Here is a 23,203-nt window from a genome sequence, read left to right on the forward strand (position 1 = left end):
CTTCCTTTCTTTTGGTACTTGTTAATGAAATTGGGTGTATTTGTTCTTTTTATATTTTTACATGTGTTCTACAGTATATGTTTCAGAATTCCTAGACTTCTCAAAAAATCATTGCAGATATATAGCATCTACCTATCTGAGCATAATTCTAGCTTTTGTAATATAAACTTTCTACCTTAGAAACAATGGTCTTTTTCTTCAAGGAGATAATGTTTGTAACATTTTTGCTAGCTCTGGAGAGCTATTTCAAAGCTAATCCCATAAAAATGTACGTCAATCTCGAGTTTTTATCACTTGATTCATTGGTTTAATAAAACATTCCTATTGCTCTCTTCAACAAATAGGTAGAAAGTGACCTTTATTCTTTTTCTGCATTTGCCTTTTGCTTAAATTTTGTGTATGTGTGTGTATATATATATATATATATATATACACACACACACACACACACACACACACACACACACACACACACACATATATATATATATATATATATATATATATATATATATTTTATTGATTTCAGATAGGGAGAGGGAGAGAGAGATAGAAAAATCAATGATGAGAGAGAATCATTGATTGGGTGTCTCCTGCATGCCCCCTACTGGGGATCGAGCCTGCAACCTGGGCATGTGCCCTTGACCGGAAATCAAACCCGGGACCCTTTAGTCCGCAGGCCAATGCTTTATCCGCTGAGCCAAACCAGCTAGGGCAAATTTTGTTTTTCTAATTGCCATATGTCAAGTTGTCACATTTTACAGGAAGCTTACAATGATGTGTTTGTAAGGAGTCTCTGTCATGCACCAGAGGAAAATAGTTTACTGCTCCAGAGAGGCCTAGGAACATTGTGCTGGGCACTTAAATCTAATCTGTTTTTCTTGACTGATAATTGATCTGACACATACGACATTTCCTAAAATGTATGGCAACTGGTTACTAAATGTCCCTTCCAGATCAAAAATTAGTAACATTTTGTGCAAAACACCTTTCTGAAAGTAACATTTATTGAGATCTTACCATGTGCTAAGATGGTCTGTTGATAATCCTCAGACAATTTCAAGCTACTGTTATTATCCTCATGAGGAAACTGGAAAGTGGTGAGAAAAAATAACCTGCCCACCGTCACAGAGGTAGTAAATGTCAGTCCAGGATTCTCACCCAGTCCTTCTCACTCTCAAGAGCTAGTTCAAGATACCTATTTTTCATCCCAAAATATACAGCATCATTATGTCATGGTCCGGGGGCTCATGTTCACTCTTTCTCTCATTTGCCTTCCAGGAGATACAATATTCATCATTCTGAGGAAACAGAAGCTGATCTTCCTGCACTGGTACCACCACATCACTGTGCTTCTGTACTCCTGGTACTCCTACAAGGACATGGTTGCCGGGGGTGGTTGGTTCATGACCATGAACTACAGCGTGCACGCCGTGATGTACTCTTACTATGCCTTGCGAGCGGCGGGTTTCCGAGTCTCCCGGAAGTTTGCCATGTTCATCACCTTGTCCCAGATCACTCAGATGCTGATGGGCTGTGTCATTAACTACCTGGTCTTCTACTGGATGCAGCATGACCAGTGTTACTCTCACTTTCAGAACATCTTCTGGTCCTCACTCATGTACCTCAGCTACCTTGTGCTCTTCTGCCACTTCTTCTTTGAGGCCTACATCGGCAAGATGAGAAAAATCACGAAGGCAGAATAGTGTGGGAACTGAGGAGGAAGCCATAGCTCAGGGTCATCAAGAAAAATAATAGACAAAAGAAAATGGCACAAGGAATCACACATGGTGCAGCTACAACAAAACACATGAGCAAACACAAAACCCAAGGCAGCTTAGGGATAATTAGGTTGATGTACCCCAGTAAGTTTATGATCCATTTTGGGTGAGGACTCACTGAGTGCACCTCTATCTCAAAGGACCGCTGCTAGGAGACCCCATTCCCTCTTTACCTGTCAACTTTAGGGCAAAGGAGAGCAAAAGTGCACCAGAGGCAGGGAGAAATAGCAGGCAAACAAAGGCTGTTAACTGTATGGAACGTATTTACAAAGGGTTGTAGTTCTCTAAGGATGAAAGAAGTTTACTTTAGAAAACTGTGCGAGCACACGCACACACAATCCTTTCTCATCTTTTTGACACTAAACTGGAGCCAATAGAATAAATAAAAATGGAAGAGACACAGGGTGAATACTAGAACATTCATGCTTTTGCAAAAACTAAAGCCTCTTTAAGGAAGGTTAGTAGCTATAGCCCCATGAGAAAATATGTCTTAATCACCTCTGATGAAAACGGATGTAGACAAGTATATTTCAACTGGTGTGTTTCCCTTAACAGCACAGCCTCAGGCTAGTGAGTTTACCGAGACCAAGCCGGGCACAGTATTTTCCCCAGGTTCCTCCTGGGAGGTTGGGAACAATGCAGCTCAGTGCCGAAAGGAGCAGCTCCCTCTCCGAGCATTTCTGATCGTTTTAGCAGTAATTCTACTCTTAAATGAGATATGAAGCATTATCCTTGGTTCAGGTGTCCCAGGCTTTTTTGAAAGAAGAGTAAATATGGGATAGAAAAGATCAAAGCCAACCGAAAGATTTGCAAATGGCTTCTGTACTACGAGTAAAGAGATGCAACTGTTCTTCAGCTGGGAAAGGGAAAGGAACGGGAGAAGTGAGCCGACGATGCATTTCTCTCCCTATCTGACTTCACCCATACTCATAACTTCCCACGTGAAACCTTGTGGCACAGCCCATATTTTCTATATTTTTGTGAATTTCAAAAAGAAATCTGCAGGGCTCTTCCTGATATTGAGTGAACACTGTGTTTCTGCATCATCTGCATTTGCTCCCTATGCAATGTAGAGGTGTATAAAGTGCCCTCTGCTGGTCAAGTGGAGATACTTCAACAAACACTTCATGGGAAGTTTGGCTGGAACCGTTGGAAACAAAGGGCCCCCTATAGACTTATCCTTCAAATTTTAAATGATACAAAACACACGTCATATTTTTGGCCAAATCAGAAGACATTCTTCCTGCTTTAAGTCAGCTTCAGAATTTTTTTTTAAAGGGACTTTCGCTCTGGAACTCAGAAAATCAATTTATTAAGAGCCATATTCTTAAAAGAAAAAAAGCTAGTTAATATATTATTGGTAATATTGCAGTCCTCTACAAGCCAAATAAATGTGTAAACATTCCTAGTATTTCAAAGAAGCAATTATGTAAGTTGTTCAATGTGATATAATAGTATTCTAATTGGTTAAGTAGCTTAATGATTAGACAAACTAGTTGAAAAAATTAGGGGCTGCTACACTGCATAGATTATACACGTTTAGCCACACATGTATGCACACAGATGTGGAGTACACTGAACTTCAAAGCCCAAATGAATAGACACATTTTCTGGCTAGCAGAAAAGAAACTTGTTTATCTTTCTTGCTTTGAGAGTATACAGTCAAAGGGATTTTTTCCAATTATTTTTATATTATTTTAGCTTTAACTGTGCTGTCATTCATGAAACAGAGCTGCTCTGCTTCTCTGTCAGAGATGACAAGGGCTTTCTCAGCATCTCGTTTATGTGTGGAATTTAAAAGAATAAAGTTTTATTCCATTCTGTGTGAATGGTTTGAACAATGAACAAAAGAATCCATGCAAAACAAGTTACAACTGATAGACCGAGATTAGAGCAGTGTGTATGCAGGGAGGGAAGCTGTTACATCTGTGTTAAATTATCATGAACAGTCTACGGTGTCTTGATCTTGGTTCATGGTGAGAAACAATTGATGGAGGAATGTATTACTAGGGCAAAAGCTGACATGAGCTGAAAAGATAGGTCCTGACGTAACAACTAATAGATCTTTATGATGCAAATAATGTTGTTTTGAGCTTTGAAAATACATGGTACTGTGCAATAAGCTTTTTTCCTTATAACAGAAAATAACCAGAATAATGAAAATGAGGAATCTGTCAAATAACAGCTGACTTGAGTTTAATTGAAGGACCAGTTAGAGCTCATCTGGTTGATTTAATTACTTGATCCATTGATTTATCATTGATCCTTTAATGCAGGTTAGAATAAGGAAGTGAGTATAGACTAAGGGACTTCAAGTACTTTCATTTTGATGCAGGTTCACGCTTGTGTTCACTTGTGAGAAAATTTAGAATTTTTGTTTACAGGTTGAATATCTAATAGTTTTTCAATTAGCTAAATACTTCTAAAAGCTTTTCTGATGTTTATCATGGGAGGAGAAAAAACGCACATTAAAATAAAATTCTGGAATTACAGGATCAGTACAATGTTTTCAACATCTCAGCTTGACTCCTTAACTATCTCAAGTGAGGAGTCTAGACCAGTAGCCATGGCAAATCTGAAGCCTACCAGAGAACTGACTGCCACATAGATAACCCTGCTGCCAGTTAACATTCCAGAAAAACTTGGGCAGGCAAGTTTTTGCAGCTGCCTCACCATGCTGCAGTCGATTCTCTTTCTATTGAAGATTTTCACTGCATTCTAATGTATAGTATGGTGAAAACATTCCTGCATTGAAAAAAATTCTTCATTTCATATATAAGTACATGCAATTTGATACACTATTATCTGAGCATCAACCCAAGCCAATGAGTTTGCAATGAAAAAATTTCTGTTGAGAAATGCTCTATTCACAGAGCAGGTTTTTATCTGGACCTTCTAGCTTTACTAGTGAGAAAAGCAACTGCTATACTGTTCCTATCCAGTGCCAGGCCTAAGTACCAAATGAGTCATATAGAGAGGTTATTATTCCAGGTAATTTACTCCCATCCTTCAGTCACACTCCATCACAAAAATTAGGGGAGGGGCAATACATAGCCACATATTGTTGAAGGGGGTGGGGGGATTGATCACATCCCCGTCACTTCACCTCTGCTAATGTAGCTCTGGACTTCATTTGAGTGGGTTTTTTGTAGAATTCAACGGAAGAACGCTGCTAGGAAAGAGACCCACAGAATTAAAAATCAGATGTGGTAACTTCATGATGAGATAAAGCCTGCCATAGCAGAGTAACAAATCACCTGAAGTCAATTACACTGGAGTAGAATATCCCAGGAGTCTGGCCTCATTCCCAGACTGCCGAATTACCTGGGAGAGACAACTAGGTTGTCTCGGGTTACTATCGCTTCTTCTGGTAGAACCGCCTCTCCACAGCGACTCGATGTGTCACACAACTGAGTCAGCTCCCACACAGCTGGGCTTTCTTCCAGTTTGGCTAATGATTCTTGAACACAGTTGTTGGATTGGCCACACGCTGATTCCAGAGAGAGTTGTTAGGAGAGTGGAGAAGATCAAATAGACTTTGCCTCCCAGAGTTCAATGCTTCAAGTTGTATGTGCATGGTCCATGTCTGTCTCTTTTAAACGCTATTTCCCTGAAAAAGTTTCCACCTTGAAAAGAACAAGGGTTTGAGAATTTCATGATGAAAGCCCAGAAATTCCCGGTAGTCCATTCTCTTTGTTTTCAAGAATAAATATTTTGTTATCAGTTTGGGACAGGGGTCCTCAAACTTTTTAAACAGGGGGCCAGTTCACTGTCCCTCAGACCATTGGAGGGCCGGACTATAGTTTTAAAAAAAAACTATGAACAAATTCCTATGCGCACTGCAGGCTCGGGACGAGTCGGCTGCTAAGCAGGACAGGCAGCGGCACCCGGCGGGCGGGATAAATGTCCTCGGCGGGCCGCATGTGGCCCGCGGGCCGCAGTTGAGGACGCCTGGTTTGGGATGATAGTGGAGCCTGTGTTCCAGCTGTGAGTCATCATCTGTAACTTTTTTTTTTTTTAATATATTTTATTGATTTTTTTACAGAGAGGAAAGGAGAGGGATAGAGAGTTAGAAACATCGGTCAGCCGCCTCCGGCACACCTCCTACTGGGGGTGTGCCAGCAACCCAGGTACATGCCCTTGACCGGAATCGAACCTGGGACTTTTCAGTCAGCAGGCCGACGCTCTGTCCACTGAGCCAAACCGGTTAGGGCCATCTGTAACTTTTTAAAGTTGTTCTGTCCCTTTTTATTTATATACAAGACCTGTTCCTTTGTGTCTCAGACCCATTATCATCCAGAAGAGATTGTGCTGAAGTGAGAGCTGATAAAGCGTCAATACGCGTGTGCCGACAACCAGTAGGAAGTGCTAGGTCCCAGTTTACCAGTGAACCACAGCCTTTGTGTGCTGGTACCCCATACATAAGCCAAACGCCAGTTGTGATGTTCCTGATTATAAACATCCTCCAGCCAATGTCAGAACCCACAGTTAAAGGGGCCAGTGAGGTATGCCTGTGCAGAGTGTGGGAGACTCACAAGCCCATTGAATCAAGTTACTTTCCTCATCCTCAGACGCTGAAAATTTAGGACTCACATAATGGGGAAAAATAATCCCCAGGCTTCCCTTAATCCCAAATTAAACTTTTTTAAAAAAAAGTGAAACAAGTTCTAGCACTAAGGAGACAGACAGTGAAAGCACGCCGTGTGTGGGCTCAGGGCAGGCAGAAGTCTTGCAAGCAGATACACTTCACTGCAGAGCCAAACCCCAAACTACATTGTAGAGAACTTGAAAACATCTGGTTCTTTGAAAAGAGCATCCCATCAATCAGGGCCAAGCCATATCTGCAGCCCCTGTAGGTCAGGATTGGGGGTCCTGATTCACGCTGGTTTTTAAATGCTGTTATTTTCCCAGTGCTTGCCGGCACTTGAGACCACTTTTCCCAGTGGACAGGAATCCAGAACACTGGTGGCGCTGCCCAGGCACGCCAGCGTCAGGTAGGCCCGCCTGTCGGCAGGTTCAGGCAGGAGGTTGCTTGAAAGCCACTGGAAGAGCCGGCCTCTTGGGGCCCCAGGGCCTGTGTTCAGAGAGAAGCCCATCCACCTGAGCCTCACAGAGCCAATCCCAGCAATGTTGGAACTGTTATTTTCAAGTGCTTCATGACGTTAAAAGAAATATTTTTTTCTGATATATTAAATTAAAAATAAAATCATTACTTTTGATTTAAAATCAAATCGTGTTTCCAGTTTCTTTTCTCTCTTGTTCTAGGCAATTCAAAGGGGGCACTGAGGGCCACCAGGAAGGCCATTCCACGTGTCACACCCATGTCCTTAAAAACCCTCAGTTCTCGGGCAGAGCCCAGCAATGATGTCATCCTCAACGCTACCCACAATCCCTCGGGTGCCTCGCCCTTCCATGGAGTCTCATGGTGTCACACTTCACGCTTTGTATGCTTCCCAGACCTTTGAGCTCACAGAGCAGCCCTCGTGGGGCAGGCCATCTAAGCTGGATCCCCATTTACAGATGAGACATTTTGCTCAGTTGATCAAATGTCACAGAAGTGGGAGGCATGAGATTTGAATATCATCTCCTTCACCTCAATTCATTGTAGCTACAAAAAGGTTTTTAAATGAAGTAGAGTATAAATGAATAAAATTCCAGTATTGAGCACCGAACTGGGAAGCACCTTGCTATTTCACTGAACAAAGTGTTTCAGACCAAAAACGTCTGTTGGGGAAGATATTTAGAAGCACAGCAGTTTCCTCCTTACACGCCTGACGGCTGTGAGCAAGGGTCACCCTTCCTTCTACTCCTGCTCAGAAAGGTTGGCCTCAGCGTCTGGTGTTTTTGTATCTTCTATTCGATACTTTCCAGGTTCAGTGGCTTATGGTATTCTTTGCGGCATCTCTACACTGTGAACAAGAGCAATATTGTATTTATATTTCAATTTAAATATGTTCTACATTTATATTTTAAACCAAGCACCTGTTATTTGTGGAGGCTTTCTACAGCCAAATTATGATGAACATGCCTCTTTTTCACATTATCTCAGAATAAATTGAGATGGAACTTTCTATTCCTTTGTAATCTATTTAATGTATGTTCTCAACACGGGCAAATGGGGTGGTGGTGAACCCTATACTGTGCACAAAGTATTTTTAACTTGCAAAAGAAAGGAAGGAAGGAAGAAAGGAAGGAAGGAAGGAAGGAAGGAAGGAAGGAAGGAAGGAAGGAAGGAAAATGAAGCAAACCTTAGGGGATGTTTGGGTTTTGATAGCAGTCTCAGAAACCCAACAAATGACTGCTCCATTATGCAGCTTCTGATAGAAAAACAGCCTCATATAACGCAAGCTTCAGAAATGAATAAAGCAGGCATTAAAATATATGTACAGCCCTAGCAGGTTTGGGTCAGTGGATAGAATATTGGCCCACGGACTGAAGGATTCTGGGTTCGTTTCAGGTCAAGGGTATGTATCTCAGTTGCAGGCTTGATCCCCAGTCCTAGGTCGGGGAGTGTACAGGAGGCAACCAATTGCTGTCTCTCTCTCACGTCATTGTTTCTCCCTCTCTGTCTCCCCCCCTCCCTTCCACTCTCTTAAAAATGTGTGTGTGTGTGTGTGTGTGTGTGTGTGCATTTTATATCACTGTCAAGCTAACAAAAATGCTGTACTTACGTAACTTCAAGACCAAAACAATATATGATAGCAAGCTTCCTAGGAATAAAAAAATAAAAATGGGACCAGATTACCAATATTTCTGCAACGTGATCACCCTTGGCTGTTTCTTGTATTTTTCAAAATGAATGAAAGTAATTAGAGCCACAGTGAGTGTCCCAAATCAACAGTCAGGACAGCTACAATAACTGAAAGGGCTCCCCACCAGTGGGCCTGGAGTGGTTAATCTCCAGCCCTGGTAGGCCTGGGGCAGGTTCTCAGTTTCTGCCAAACCCCTCTTTGAGAGGCAATGGTGATCACGGGATTTCCACGGATGTCTGCCCTCCACCCCACAACACTGGACACTCTCTCGCATATAGGACTGCGCATGCGCTCTCTGCCTCTGTCCATGATGTCCTGCACCATCCTATTCCTAACAAAGAACCCCAGGCAAGATGAGAAGCTCTGGATCAGAAAAAAATTGAACCCTACTGATCTAAAAGAGATGGCTATCTAGTTCACTTTCACACTGTAACCTTGTGCACTTTCTGCGGCCTGTCATTGTTCTTCACCCATATAACAGCTGAAGGAAGTAACCACTAGTATTTCCCCCTCATTCATATATGCACATAGAATATGCATTTACATAGAAAAGATCATACACGCACTGGGAAAACCACGCTGCAGCCTCAGGGTTAAGCGTGAGTGGCAGCACCCTCCTGACACACCCCATGCCATCTCACCACTGGATCTGCAGTCTTTGGTATTTCCAGACCCCCAGGGCGAAAACCCCGCGCTACACTCTGGAGGGTTTTATACACAGCTTCCTTTTCTCTCCAGTACACTAATTCCTTTCATAACGGAGGGGAAAACTGCACCCCCCCCCACCACCACAGTGGTTCTCTTATGTTTTATTTATGAAAACTCTAGTGGGTGTTTCTTAAGGCAGCCAATATCTCTCCACAAAGAGAAGGCAATCAGTGTTTGCTATTCCTGCATCCTCCTATGAAATGCCAAGGCATTTTGCAAATGAGGACTTTGTCTTCAAATTAGAAGCAGTTCTAAGTTCAACTCAGCTTTAGAATAATCACATCAATAGAACATAATTAAACCCACTGAGCTTCCATTCGGCCATCATGCCAACTTGTTTGTAACCCGAATTTTCCTCCGACCCGCCGCGTGCAGAGTCAAATTCTGGCTGGGGTGCAGCTCCCAGTGATACAGGACTTCTGACTGGCTGCCAAATCTTTTGCATCTAAATCTGGAAATTGCCAAGGGGAGTCTTGCAGCCTCCATCAGGCATTTCTGCTATGCGGCCACCCCCACCCCATCTCCTTTCTTCCCCCCTCCCATCCCACCAGGTCCAGTTGCTCCTGCCTCTCTTTATTGGGCCTGCAACCTCTATGCACTCCAGGTTCAGCGGTTCTCGGCAGGCACCTGCCCCCCTCAGACGGCAGAGCGCCCCCTTCTCTGGGATGGGGCAGGACACCTCTTTCCCCTGGGTTAGATATTGTGTGAGAAAGCTGGCCCCTTTCTCTTCTCAAGAGAAAGATATCCATCCAGGAGGCCAGGGGATGTATTACAAAACTCAAGGAGTTCGCCACTTGGAGACGTGGTTGTCCCAAGGTAGTTTTATTTACTTGCAGCAAGTAGACAGGGGATTGATTCACAGCCAAAGCTCTGTCTACCTGAAGGGAGGCTTAGCCATTGCCATGTACACTATTTAATCAGTTACAGGTTGGTTTCTTCTTTGCAGTTGAGTTCCTGTCAAGCTCATCCTGTTTACAGTTGCATCTGCAAAATACCGTACATTTTAACATGTAACAAGAGAAGCATTTAGTAAGAACTGCCTAGACCTTGAGACCCTTGTGCCATCTAACAGACGGATTGAGGAATAGCCATTGCACTGCATCAGAAGGTCTCTTCCCTCCCTGGCATGGGGCAAAGCTTGCCCCTGGGTGGGGCTCCATGGACCTAGTTTCTTTCAGTTAGGGTAAATAGTTCTTTCTGACATTTTTTTGTAGTTTGCTTTTTGTTTGTTGCTTTTGGCATTCATTCATGATTGGCCAAGACCCTTAGGAGGAAGAAAAAAGTCTTTCACCTGAACATCCAGTATTTGGGCTCAGATATTATTCTAACCTGTCCTAACATATCACTTGTCACCACAGGTCCACTTCTCACTTTAATATTAATAAAAATAATTCTTAAGGATATAGAAGTGAATTCTTGCTCCTTATAGCTTAAATATCAGTTTTTGGCATGATGCAATTTGAAATTGGCAAGACTATTAATAGAACACAAACATTTGAATTTAAAATAGGATGGCCTTGGAGAGGGAGAAAAATGGCGGCGGAATAGACAGATGTGTTCCGAGCCTTGTCCCGGAGCAGAAAGAAAGAACAGCTGAGGGTCGCACTAGGAGTGTTTGTTGGCAAGTTGGGGGACAGCTGAACTCCAGAAGAAGGTGGGAGACTGCTAGACGGGGTTCCCCTGACCTGGCAGCTCCCACTGCGGCTGGGTCCCCTCCCGGAGCTGCGGGCTTGGACACGGAGTCGCCGCCATCTGGAACCGGAAAGTGGAGCTTATCGGAAGCCTGAGAATCCACAACTGCGGCACCCACGGAACAGCTGCGAGCCCCAGAACAACGCTCCCCAATTGGCGCAAACACACGGGTTCAGAGGAGCTCTACACTCCACCACGGAAAGGTCAGATTTCGCCTAGGATAAGGTGAGGTCTCTGGTCCCAGCGCGAGAGAGGAACGCGCGTTTTGCGGGAGCTGGAGGACCAGGGAAGTCTGTGCCTAGAAAAATCGGTGGCTGCTGGGGCTGGCGTGATCTGTGAATGTGGAAGGGGGTCCTCAGAGCTGCTAACAGAAGGGCTCTCTAAAAAGCAACCCATTTTGATCTGAAGTGCAGGGACACCCTAAGAATTTCAGGGGTGTGCTAGACTTACGCGCAGCCACGGAGTGCGCACACTTGGGCTTTTTCCTCTTGAAATTCTTGCTTCTGATTACTAAGCCCAATTCATAGGTTCACCCAGTTGGGGACACCCTGGGAGACTACAGGGGAAAGTTGTTTTTCTGGAACCTGGGGATCGGAGCGGGGAGTGACCATCGGAGAGCCAGCTCTGAGGCAGCCCACTCCCACAAACCGGGGAAAGAAGGCTCTAACACTCCCTAGAGAGGCCATAGATAAACCCGGAAGTCAATCCAGAAACACTGCCACCCAGGGGCTGAATCACAAATTGACTCTTGTGTAATCAAAAATAAAGGAATACGAATTAAGACACACCGCCTGCTTAAAATCAGGACTGGCTTACATCACTGAAGAGCAGTGGAACGCAGGGAACTGCAATACTGTCCGGACTGAGAAACAGGCGTGCCAAACAGAACAACAGAGGAAGTGAATGACCTTCACTACTCCACATTTTATTTTTATTTTTTATTTTTTTATTTTCATTTTTTGCATCTTTTACTCAAGAAACTAATTTTTTTCCTCACTTGATTTTACCTTTTTAATTATTACATTTTTATTTTCAATCCGTATTATTACTACTGCTATTTTATCTTTTTTTTTTTTTAAGTGTCATTTTATTTTCTCTTCATTTTGTTTTGGGATTAATGTTCTACATTCTATTTTTATCTTTCCTTTAGCATCATTTTACTCTATCTCAAATCTACCTTTATGCCATCACTCTCTTCCTCACTTTTCCCTTTTCAGTGTCCTGTTTATCTTACCCCTTTCCTGCTTTAGATTTTCCCTATTCTTTCTGTTTACCCCCTTTAAAAATTTCACCCTACTTATATATCTAATCTCCAATCCCCTGCTCCAAGTCCATACACACCTCTCTCTTCGCTGTCTTAACTATCCAAAAAATTGTTTTTCTCTCTGTCCTTTTGTTGTTGTTCGTTTGAATGTAGATTATATCGAATTTTTATGCTTTTTTGTGAGATTGTTTTGCTTATTCTTCTTTTGTTTATTTTTTTGTTTGTTTAGTGCTTCTGTTTTCCCTTGCCTCACTCAATATTAGTTGGTGTTGTAGTTTGTATTAATCCCCAGGTACTTGTTGCTGGCATTTGCTGGGATAAGTGATTGTTCTATTGGAGTTTTATCCCCAATATATATAGTCTGTTTCCCTTTCTCTCTTAGTCTCTTTCTTGTCTCTCTTACTTTTTTTTCTTCGTTTTTTCCCTTTTCCCAATTTCATTTTGACACCCCTTTTTTTTTTCTTCTTCTTTCTTTCTTTTTCCTCTTCTTCTTTCTCTACTATCCCCTAATTTGCCTTTCTCTGGTGGTCACCTTTATTGGAGGTTATTAATATCGTGAATACGTTTCTGTTCAGTGCCTTGTGTGTTGTACCTGGTAGTGCTGTATTTTGTGCCTTTAAATCGACGCAAAAGAGAGAGAACTACATAACCAGACACCCAGAGAAGAGAGACCATGGGGAGACAAAGACACAGCCCGCATATGAAAGAAAAGCAGGCATCACCAGAAAAGGAAGTAAACGAAATGGAAGCAAGCAACCTTCCAGAAAAAGAATTCAGAGAAATGGTCATAAGGTGGCTGAAAAGAATGGAAGACAAATTTGACAATATGAGCAAGAACCAAGAGGAAATGAAGAAGAACCAAGAAGAAATGAAAAATGACATCGCTGCTGTAAAGAACTCAATAGAAAGCATCAAGAGTAGACTAGAAGAAGCAGAGGACCGCATCAGTGAGCTAGAAGACAAGATGGGAAAAAATACCCAAGTAGAGCAACTTCTAGAAAAAAAAATTAAAAGGCAGGAGGAGAGCCTAAGGGAACTTTGGGACAACACGAAACAAAACAACATCCGCATAATAGGGGTTCCAGAAGGAAAGGAAGCTGAGCAAGGAATAGAAAACCTATTTGAAGAAATAATGACAGAAAATTTCCCTGATATAGAGAAGAAAAAACCCACACAAATCCAAGAAGCTCACAGAGTCCCAAGCAAAATGAACCCCAAAAGACCGACGCCAAGGCACATTATAATTAAATTGGCAAACACCAACGACAAAGTAAGAATCTTAAAAGCGGCCAGAGAAAGACAGAAAGTTACATACAAAGGAACCCCCATCAGACTAGCAACTGATTTCTCAACAGAAACTCATCAGGCCAGAAGGGAATGGAATGAAATATACAAAGTCATGCAAAGAAAGGGTCTGAATCCAAGAATACTGTACCCAGCAAGGCTGTCAATCAAAATTGAAGGTGAAATCAGGAGCTTCACAGACAAAAAAGGACTAAGGGAATTTATTACCACCAAACCAGCAATGCAAGAAATGCTAAAGGGTCTGCTGTAAAAAAAAAAAAAAAAGAAAGAAATAGGAAGCGAAGAAGGAACACAGGTGTAAAGAATAGGAATGGCGACAAAAAAGTACCTATCAATAATAACTTTAAATGTAAACGGATTAAATGCCCCAATCAAAAGACATAGGGTAATGGATTGGATAAGAAAACATGACCCATATATCTGCTGTCTACAAGAAACCCACCTCAGAAAAAAAGACGCACACAGACTGAGGGTGAAGGGATGGAAAAAGGTTTTCCAGGCAAATGGAACTGAAAAAAAAGCTGGGGTAGCAATACTTATATCTGACAAATTAGATCTCAAACTGAAGGACATAACAAGAGATAAGGAAGGCCACTTCATAATACTAAAGGGAGCAATCCAACAAGAAGAAATAACTCTGGTAAACATATATGCACCCAATACAGGAGCACCCAAATACATAAAAAAACTCCTGGAGGATATCAAGGGAGAGATTGACAGCAATACAATCATAGTAGGAGACTTCAATACCCCACTATCACCATTGGACAAATCCTCTAAACAAAAAATCAGCAAAGAAACATCAATCCTAAATGACTCACTATACCAGATGGAATTAATTGACATCTTCAGAACATTTCACCCCAAAGCCACAGAATATACATTCTTCTCAAGTGCACATGGGTCATTTTCAAAGATAGACCATATGTTGGGACATAGGCAAAGTCTCTTCAAATTCAAGAAGATAGAAATCATATCAAGCATCTTCTCAGACCACAGTGGCATAAAACTGGAAATCAACTACAATAAAAACAACCCAAAGAAATCAAACACATGGAGACTAAACAGCATGCTATTAAACCATGACTGGGTTACCAGAGAGATCAAAGAAGAAATAAAAAACATCATGACAACAAATGACAATGAAAACACTACAATCCAAAATCTATGGGACACAGCGAAAGCAGTCTTGAGAGGGAAGTTCATAGCTCTACAAGCCTACTGCAAAAAACAAGAAACAGGGTAATAAATTACCTAACCCAACAACTCAAAGAGTTAGAAAAAGAGCAACAAGAAAAGCCCAGTGTAAGCAGAAGGAAGGAAATAATAAAGATCAGAGCACAGATAAACGACATAGAGACCAAAGAAACAATACAAAAGATCAACAAAACCAAGAGCTGGTTCTTTGAAAGGATAAACAAGATTGATGAACCTCTAGCCAGGCTCACCAAGAAGCAAAGAGAGAGGACCCAAATAAACAAAATCAGAAATGAAAGAGGTGAAATAACAACAGATCCCGCCGAAATACAAAGGATTGTTAAAAAATACTACGAACAACTCTATTCCAACAAACTGGACAACCTGGAGGAAATGGACATATTCCTAGAAAAATATAACCTTCCAAAACTCAATCAGGAAGAATCTAAACAGCTCAATATGCCAGTAACTATGGAAGAAATTGAAGCAGTCATCAAAGAGCTTCCGGCAAACAAAAGCCCGGGGCCAGACGGCTTCACAGGAGAGTTTTACCAAACATTCAAGGAAGAACTAAAACCTATCCTCCTCAGACTATTCCAAAAAATTCAAGAGGAAGGAACACTTCCAAGCTCCTTCTATGAAGCCAGCATCACCCTAATACCAAAACCAGATAAAGACAACACAATGAAAGAGAATTACAGGCCAATATCCCTCATGAATGTAGATGCCAAAATCCTCAACAAAATTCTAGCAAATCGGATCCAGCAGTACATCAGAAAGATCATACACCATGACCAAGTAGGGTTTATCCCAGGAATGCAAGGATGGTTCAATATCCGAAAATCAATAAATGTGATACATCACATAAACAAATTGAAAGATAAAAATCACATAGTCATATCAATTGATGCAGAAAAAGCATTTGACAAAATCCAACACCCTTTCTTGATAAAAACTCTCAAAAAGGTGGGAATAGAAGGATCATACCTCAACATAATAAAAGCTATATATGATAAACCCACAGCTAACATCATACTCAATGGGCAAAAACTAAAACCATTTCCCCTAAGAACAGGAACAAGACAGGGATGCCCACTCTCACCACTCCTGTTTGACATAGTACTGGAAGTACTAGCCATTGCAATTAGACAAGAAGAAGAAATAAAAGGCATCCAAATTGGAAAAGAAGAAGTAAAGCTGTCCTTATTTGCAGATGACATGATATTGTACATAAAAAACCCGAAAGACTCTATCAAAAAACTAACAGACTTAATAAATGAATTCGGCAAGGTAGCAGGATACAAAATTAACGCCAAGAAATCTATGGCATTTCTATACACCAACAGTGAACTTACAGAAAGAGAGACTAAAAAAGCAATCCCATTTTCCATCGCACCAAAAAAATTAAGATACTTAGGAATAAACCTAACCAAGGAGGTAAAAGACCTATATGCGGAAAACTACAGGACACTGAAAAAAGAGATAGAGGAAGATGTAAACAGATGGAAGAACATACCATGTTCATGGATTGGTAGAATCAACATCATCAAAATGTCCATACTACCCAAAGCAATCTATAGATTCAATGCACTCCCCATTAAAATACCAACAGCATATTTCACAGACCTAGAAAGAACTCTCCAAAAATTCATCTGGAATAAAAAAAGACCCCGAATAGCCACAGCAATCCTGAGAAAGAAGAATAAAGTAGGAGGGATCTCAATACCAGATTTCAAGCTGTATTACAAAGCCACTGTTCTCAAAACAGCCTGGTACTGGCACAAGAACAGACATATAGATCAATGGAATAGAATAGAGAATCCAGATATCGACCCAAACCAATATGCGCAATTAATATTTGACAAAGGAGGCATGAGCATACAATGGAGTCAAGACAGTCTCTTCAATAAATGGTGTTGGGAAAATTGGACAGATACATGCAAAAAAATGAAACTAGATCACCAACTTACACCATACACAAAAATAAACTCAAAATGGATACAGGACTTAAATATAAGACGGGAAACCATAAAAATACTAGAGGAATCCACAGGCAGCAAAATCTCAGACATATGCCAAAAGAACTTTTTCAGTGATACTGCCCCTAGGGCAATGGAAGCCAAAGAGAAAATAAACAAATGGGACTACATCAAAATAAAAAGCTTTTGCACAGCAAAAGAAACCATCAACAAAACAACAAGAAACCCCACTGTATGGGAGAACATATTTGCAAATGGTATCACTGATAAAGGTTTAATTTCCAACATCTACAGGCAGCTTATACAACTTAATAAAAGGAAGATAAATGATCCAATAAAAAAATGGGCAACGGACCTAAATAGAATCTTTTCGAAAGAAGACAGAAGGAAGGCCAAGAGACACATGAAAACATGCTCAAAGTCACTTATTATCCGAGAGATCCAAATCAAAACGACAATGCGATACCATCTCACACCTGTCAGAATGGCTATCATCAACAAATCAACAAACGACAAGTGTTGGCGAGGATGCGGAGAAAAAGGAACCCTCGTGCACTGCTGGTGGGAATGCAGACTGGTGCAGCCACTGTGGAGAACAGTATGGAGTTTCCTCAAAAAACTGAAAATGGAACTCCCATTTGACCCAGTAATCCCACTCCTAGGAATATATCCTAAGAAACCAGAAACACCAATCAGAAAGGATATATGCACCCCTATGTTCATAGCAGCACAATTTACAATAGCTAAGATTTGGAAACAGCCTAGGTGCCCGTCAGCAGATGACTGGATCAGAAAACTATGGTACATCTACACAATGGAATACTATGCTGCCATAAAAAAGAAGGAATTACTACCATTTGTAGACACCTGGATGGAATTAGAGAACATTATGCTAAGTGAAATAAGCCAGTCAATGAAAGAAAAATACCACATGATCTCACTCATTTAGGGATAATGAAAAACATTATAAACTGATGAACCAAAAGATAGTTACAGAGGCAGTAAAGCATCAAACAGAGTGTCTAATTACAGCGGTAAGGTTAGGGAGAGGTGGGGGAAATAAGAGATCAACTGAAGGACTTGTATGCATACATATAAGAGTAACCAACGGATGCAAAACATTGGGGGGTGAGGGCAGGTATGGGAGTGGGGTGGGGGGGGGCAATGGTAAGATATGTACACATATAATACCTTAATAAAAATTTGAAAAAAAAATAAATAAAATAAAATAGGATGGCCTTTCTGGTTTGATGGGCAAGTCTGTCAAGAACTGTGTGTCTTGTTGTGAGGCTTTCTACTAAAAGAAGCTGGACTCCAGAAACATCGACAACTCCAAAATCATTATTATTATATTTAAAATTCCCTAAAACTCCGGAGTTTACATATAAAATCCTAAGCTAGTTAAATATGCATTTGTCATTCAAAAGTAGTAAGTGAGCCTGGCCAGAGTGGCTTAGCTGCTGGAGCGTCATCCTTTGCACTGAAAGGTTGCAGGTTCCATTCCAGGTCAGGGCACATACCTGACTGCGGGTTCCGTCCCCAGTTGGGGCGCATATGGGAGGCAACCCATTGATGTTTCTCCCTGACACTGATGTTTCTCTGTCTTTCTCTCTCCCTTCCTCTCTCTAAGCATGTCCTTGGGTGAGGAATAATAATAATGAAAATAAAACAAAAGCAGAGATTGAAACATCAGTCACTAGAAGCATCATGAAATATAGACCTGTTCCCTTACCTGTAAACTCACAAATAAACCTTTAGTGACCTGGCTGTAGTGAGGTCATGTGAAGGAAACTGTATGTTTGTGCTGAGGAAGCATGTGGGCTTGTCTGTCCATTTGAACTAGAGGAACTACATTTTGAGGTTGTAGATCATGGATTTTGCTTTAACTATGGGAAGTATAGAAACCTTATTTAACCTAGGTATAATGCTACTAAAAGGGCTTTCCTTGTCTAGAATTTTAGTGTACTTTATATTTCTGTATTACTCTACAAATTATGGCACAGCGACAGCATTCTAATGATAATGACATGTTTCTTTCAAAATTGCAGCTCTGGTCATGGATTTTTCCAGTGTCCAGCTCTGAGACTAGAATAAAGCCAACATCCTAGAGCCTGCTTACCTCTCCTTTCCCTTTAATTACACAGAGATTATTTATCAAGAAAAATCCTTAGTACATCTGAAAAGCTATTTTAGTTCTTACCAAAACAGCCCACATTTACATACATATGAGTATTTTTAAAAAACAATTTAAAGTTTTTTTCTAGATTTTGAACTACTCCTCAGGACTTAATTCATAAGTAATTTTTTGCACCTAACTGCTGATCCAACTTTTTATTGTAAGAACTTTCAAACACATACATGAATGTACAGAGAACAGTGATGAGACCCCATATTCCCAGCACCTAGATTTTTAACATTTATTAACATTTTGCCATAGTTGTTTTAAAGTAAATCCCAGGCATTATGACATTTGATTCTTAAATATTTCAAGAAGCCTTGCTAAGAAAAAAAAAAGGCATTTTCTTACCTAACTACAATATTGGTATTATGAGTCTTAGCAACATTAACAGCAACATTTTATTACCATGTAACAGCCTGGCCATGTTTTAAATTTCCCTGATTATCTCCAAAATGTCATTTTACAGGAAGCTCCTTCTGTGTTTTTGGTTGTTGTTTTTTTTTTTTCGTGCTAAAGGATTTATTGAAGACACAGAGTTGATGGTCCCATGATATGTCTCATGTTATGGATTTTTCTGATTGTTAATTTGTGGTATCATTTAACTTATTCCTCTATCCTTGGTATTGCCAATAATTAAGGAGTCAGATTCACCCCCATTTGATGTTGAATTCTCCCCTTATACTGTAAGCTACTACTTGGAGAGCTTTCGAATACCCAGTTCCCTATAAACCTAATCCTTTTGCCATCCATTTTGATAATAGTTGCTTGAATCACTTATTGCATTAGGGGATGAAAAATGGAGATTTTATAATTCTGTTATTTTTTTCCACATTTACTAACTAAAATTTCTTTGCTTAAACTAAAACTCATTCTTCATCAACTGAGACAATTCAGACATTCTAAAATGCAATTTATGTAGGAGAGTATATAAGTAAGGCAGGATAAATTCTTCCTTTAACTGTCAATTTTCAAAATATTAATTTGGCACACCGACTACCACCAATGGTGAAAAATGAGTTTTGAGATTTTTTCCTTTCTACTCTCTTCTTTTTCTCATTATCTTTATGAACTCATGAATTTTTATGTGTTCAGCATGTTTCAACCCATTGTAGTTATTCTTCTTCGGCTGTTCCATCTTTGGGAACCCTTTGGAATGGCTGCTATGTCCCCTTGGCATGTATTCAGAAGTCTTCGGTAGTTTCCTTTCCTCTTGACACAAGAGGAAGTCCCAAATTCATCTTGTGCTTTTCCTAACTCGGACCAAGAATCAACCGCCAAGGAGCCAGAGTTCCTTTTATGGGGGAAATTACCAATTTTTTATACTCCAAAATACTAATATTTCTAAGTTAATCTGAATTTAATGACATTATCAGGTTAAAAATCAATTTATTTCAAAGACTAAAAACCCACTGATGTGCTACTTACACACACACACACACACACACACACACACACACACACACACAAAACAACATTTTAATTCTAATCACCAGGCACACACAAGTAAGATTATGAAGCACTTTGAGCACTTTCCCACTGGTTTGCAGTATTCCCATTGAATTGGTACAAGAGAGATTCATCCCCATCGAACAGGGTGAGCTGAACAGAGAAGCAGAAATTTAATTGTACAGAATAGTAGATGCACATAAACTTGAAGGCATCAGCCATGTCCTCTCACTATTAACAAAAAGCTAGTGGAGGCTTTAAAGAAATTGTACCAAACAGTCCAAAAAGTATTATGCAAATCATACTAACTGCCAGTTATTTAATTAAATTTCAGTTAAGTAATTTAAAAGAAGTGTTTTGATAATTATTTAAAAATGTTATTGCACATACAAGTAGGTAAGGATTTACCGAGGATGTAATATCCTGGCTGGAGCAAATGTTCATTTATTTATTCAGTCAATTAGTATGTATGTGCCTAGAAATATGAGACTAACATTTAGTTTTTATTGCTGTGGTGTTTTAAATTAATTTCTAGAGATGGGCACTTTATCTATGACTTTATATCCATCACAATTCAACTCTTCCACAACAGTCAAAGGTAGGATTACAGAATTATAATATAGTCAGAACACTTAGACGGATGAAGAAGTTGGCCTAATTTCCTGAGATATCAATTCCCCTGATGTCCTTGCCAATCGAGAGCCCCTTGTTTTTCCACTGTGGTTTGGGTTCGGTTTTCAAGCCATAAATCTGTTTTATTCTCAGTTTGGTTGCCAACTTGTCACCATCACCATCCTAGCCAGCCCAGCCACCTCATTGTCAGGCATCTTTTGTACCAAAGAGTAAACCCGAGCCCCACGTATTCTTCCCCAGAGGACTCTCTATGGCTGAACCGCCCAGGAGACTTCCAATAGGGGAATTTTTCCATTGAATTTTGCCTCTTTATCAACAAACACCTTGTCACCAGAGCTGCTATTTTCACTGTTACTTTTCAAGTGATACCTGACAACTTGCTTCCTGGATTTACAGGGCACCATTGTGGAGAGAGCCCTGTTCTGGGACGCAAACATTCTGCCCTCTGAGCCACTTTCTGAACTCTTGGCTGGGATCTGCGCAAGTCACTGGCCTTTGGGGACCCTCAGTTTGCTCATCCCCAGGTGGTCTCTGAGGGTCGTAATCACCGCACCATTTCTCACAGCTGAAGTTACATATGTCTCCAAAATCCTTCCACACATGCACACTGCCAAAGGGAAACATGCCCGAGGTCACATCCGGTACGCTCTCCGTGTGCATCGCTGTGCTTTGCTTCTTTTCAGCTGTTACAAATTCAATCAAATTAAGTGAGGACATTAGGAGAACTGATAGGAACAAAACAGCAATTGAGGACTTAAAAACCACCATTACAACTTGACTTTTTCAAAATAGGCTGCCAAATAAAATTGGGTTCATCAGAAAATAATCCGATTTTTAAACGTTTTTACAGGGACACTGCTTGCTTCAAAGTAACTTGGAGAATGTAAGCCTACAGATTCCTTCCCCTGGTTTTGAGTATAAGCTTGAAGGCTCTGCAGCAAAACAGAAAAGCGCATGTTGTCCAGAGTCAAACGATCCAGGTGGAGACCTTACCCTATCACCACCTGGCCGTGTAAGTTTGAAGAAGTCACTGCACCTCTCTGCCTCAGTTTCCTCATCCGTGAAATGTGCGTAGTAGAAGTACCTCCCTCATAAGTAAACACCTTAAAGTTCTTAGAGAGTGCCTGGAACATCCTTCATCTCAATAAACGTTAGCTAGTATGCATCAAACCAAGCCACCCTTCCTGACCACAAAGGGACATTTTTATTTTTTTCAACATATCACCATCACCCTTCCTCACCCGCCTCTGAAAGCTCACAAGTCACTACATTTTTTATAGATCACACAACACCTGCGGGGACAGTTAACTTTCCAAGGCAGTCCAACAGAGAAACCCTGACTCCCAAATATTTCTAGAACGCTAAGTCAATACCTATCCAGTTGCAAATCCATCAACCCATGCTGGGTCATTATGGCTCTCCTGAGAGCCGCTCAAAAAAAATTCTGTCTCCTGGCAAGAGAAGCAATCCACCTCTTCGGCATTTTCTCTTCCCCCCTGAAAGATCATATCTATTTGTGGTCTTAGAAATGTATATGAATGCTGAAATGTGTATGCCTTTCCCTTTTAACAAGATACTTCAGCCCACAACTCTTCCACCACAGGCCCTCGTCGCTTTCACTTCCCCTATTCATAACCAACCACCTGAACAAAGATCAAGCACTTTCTGTCCCCACGATTGCTGCAATGGTTATAATATTTTCATAAGCAACATTTATAAGCGGCTTTCACTAAATGCAAAATTTTCCCCAAATTCCTTCACGTATGCCAAATGTGGGAAGAAAATTAGTCACCATCAGAAGAGTACTCTTAAAACACTTTTTCTGCTATGAGGACTAGCCAGAGTAGCTTGAAACTATAAGAACATGCCTGAGGCTTATTTGCTTGTAAATTATGGATAGATTCACATGGTTCAATAAATCACTGGAAGTTTCCCAGCAGCTTTGAGAAAAACAATTTCTCAGGTGCTTTTTTGAAATGATTGAAGCAAAATGGATTTTTCTTCACAAAATGTTAATTAATGCAGCTCCACATACTAAAGCATGTATTTTTGCAAACATACAATGTGATACTGTATCTTTCTTAGCTTGTAAGCAGGAGACAGTGGATTAATTCACCAATTTAGAAACCTTGGCCTGGAAAAAAAAAAAAAAAAAAGGGTGTTCCTAACTCCGAAGCCAACACACAGACACTCTTAGGAAAGCAGTGTGTTTAGAGGCCTTGTGGAGAATGAGAAAATTATTACAATAAGGCTTTTTATTAGCACTG

At 40.7% G+C, this 23,203-nt stretch overlaps 1 protein-coding gene across 2 annotated transcripts in view; it reads left to right on the plus strand.

Annotated features, from left to right (window-relative positions):
• ELOVL6 (ELOVL fatty acid elongase 6) overlaps positions 1 to 5,782 on the plus strand; it is a 151,245-nt gene extending 145,463 nt beyond the window's left edge. For both annotated transcript variants that reach the window (XM_080642445.1, XM_080642444.1), the window contains exon 5: positions 1,282 to 5,782. In XM_080642445.1, coding sequence (XP_080498571.1) covers positions 1,282 to 1,706 — 425 coding nt within the window. In that variant the 3' untranslated portion in view covers positions 1,707 to 5,782. The remainder of the gene's footprint in view (positions 1 to 1,281) is intronic.
• Positions 5,783 to 23,203: the final 17,421 nt, after the last annotated feature.

The sequence above is a fragment of the Plecotus auritus genome (assembly GCF_963455305.1).
Source record: "Plecotus auritus genome assembly, chromosome: 1".
NCBI classification, from domain to species: Eukaryota; Metazoa; Chordata; class Mammalia; order Chiroptera; family Vespertilionidae; genus Plecotus; species Plecotus auritus.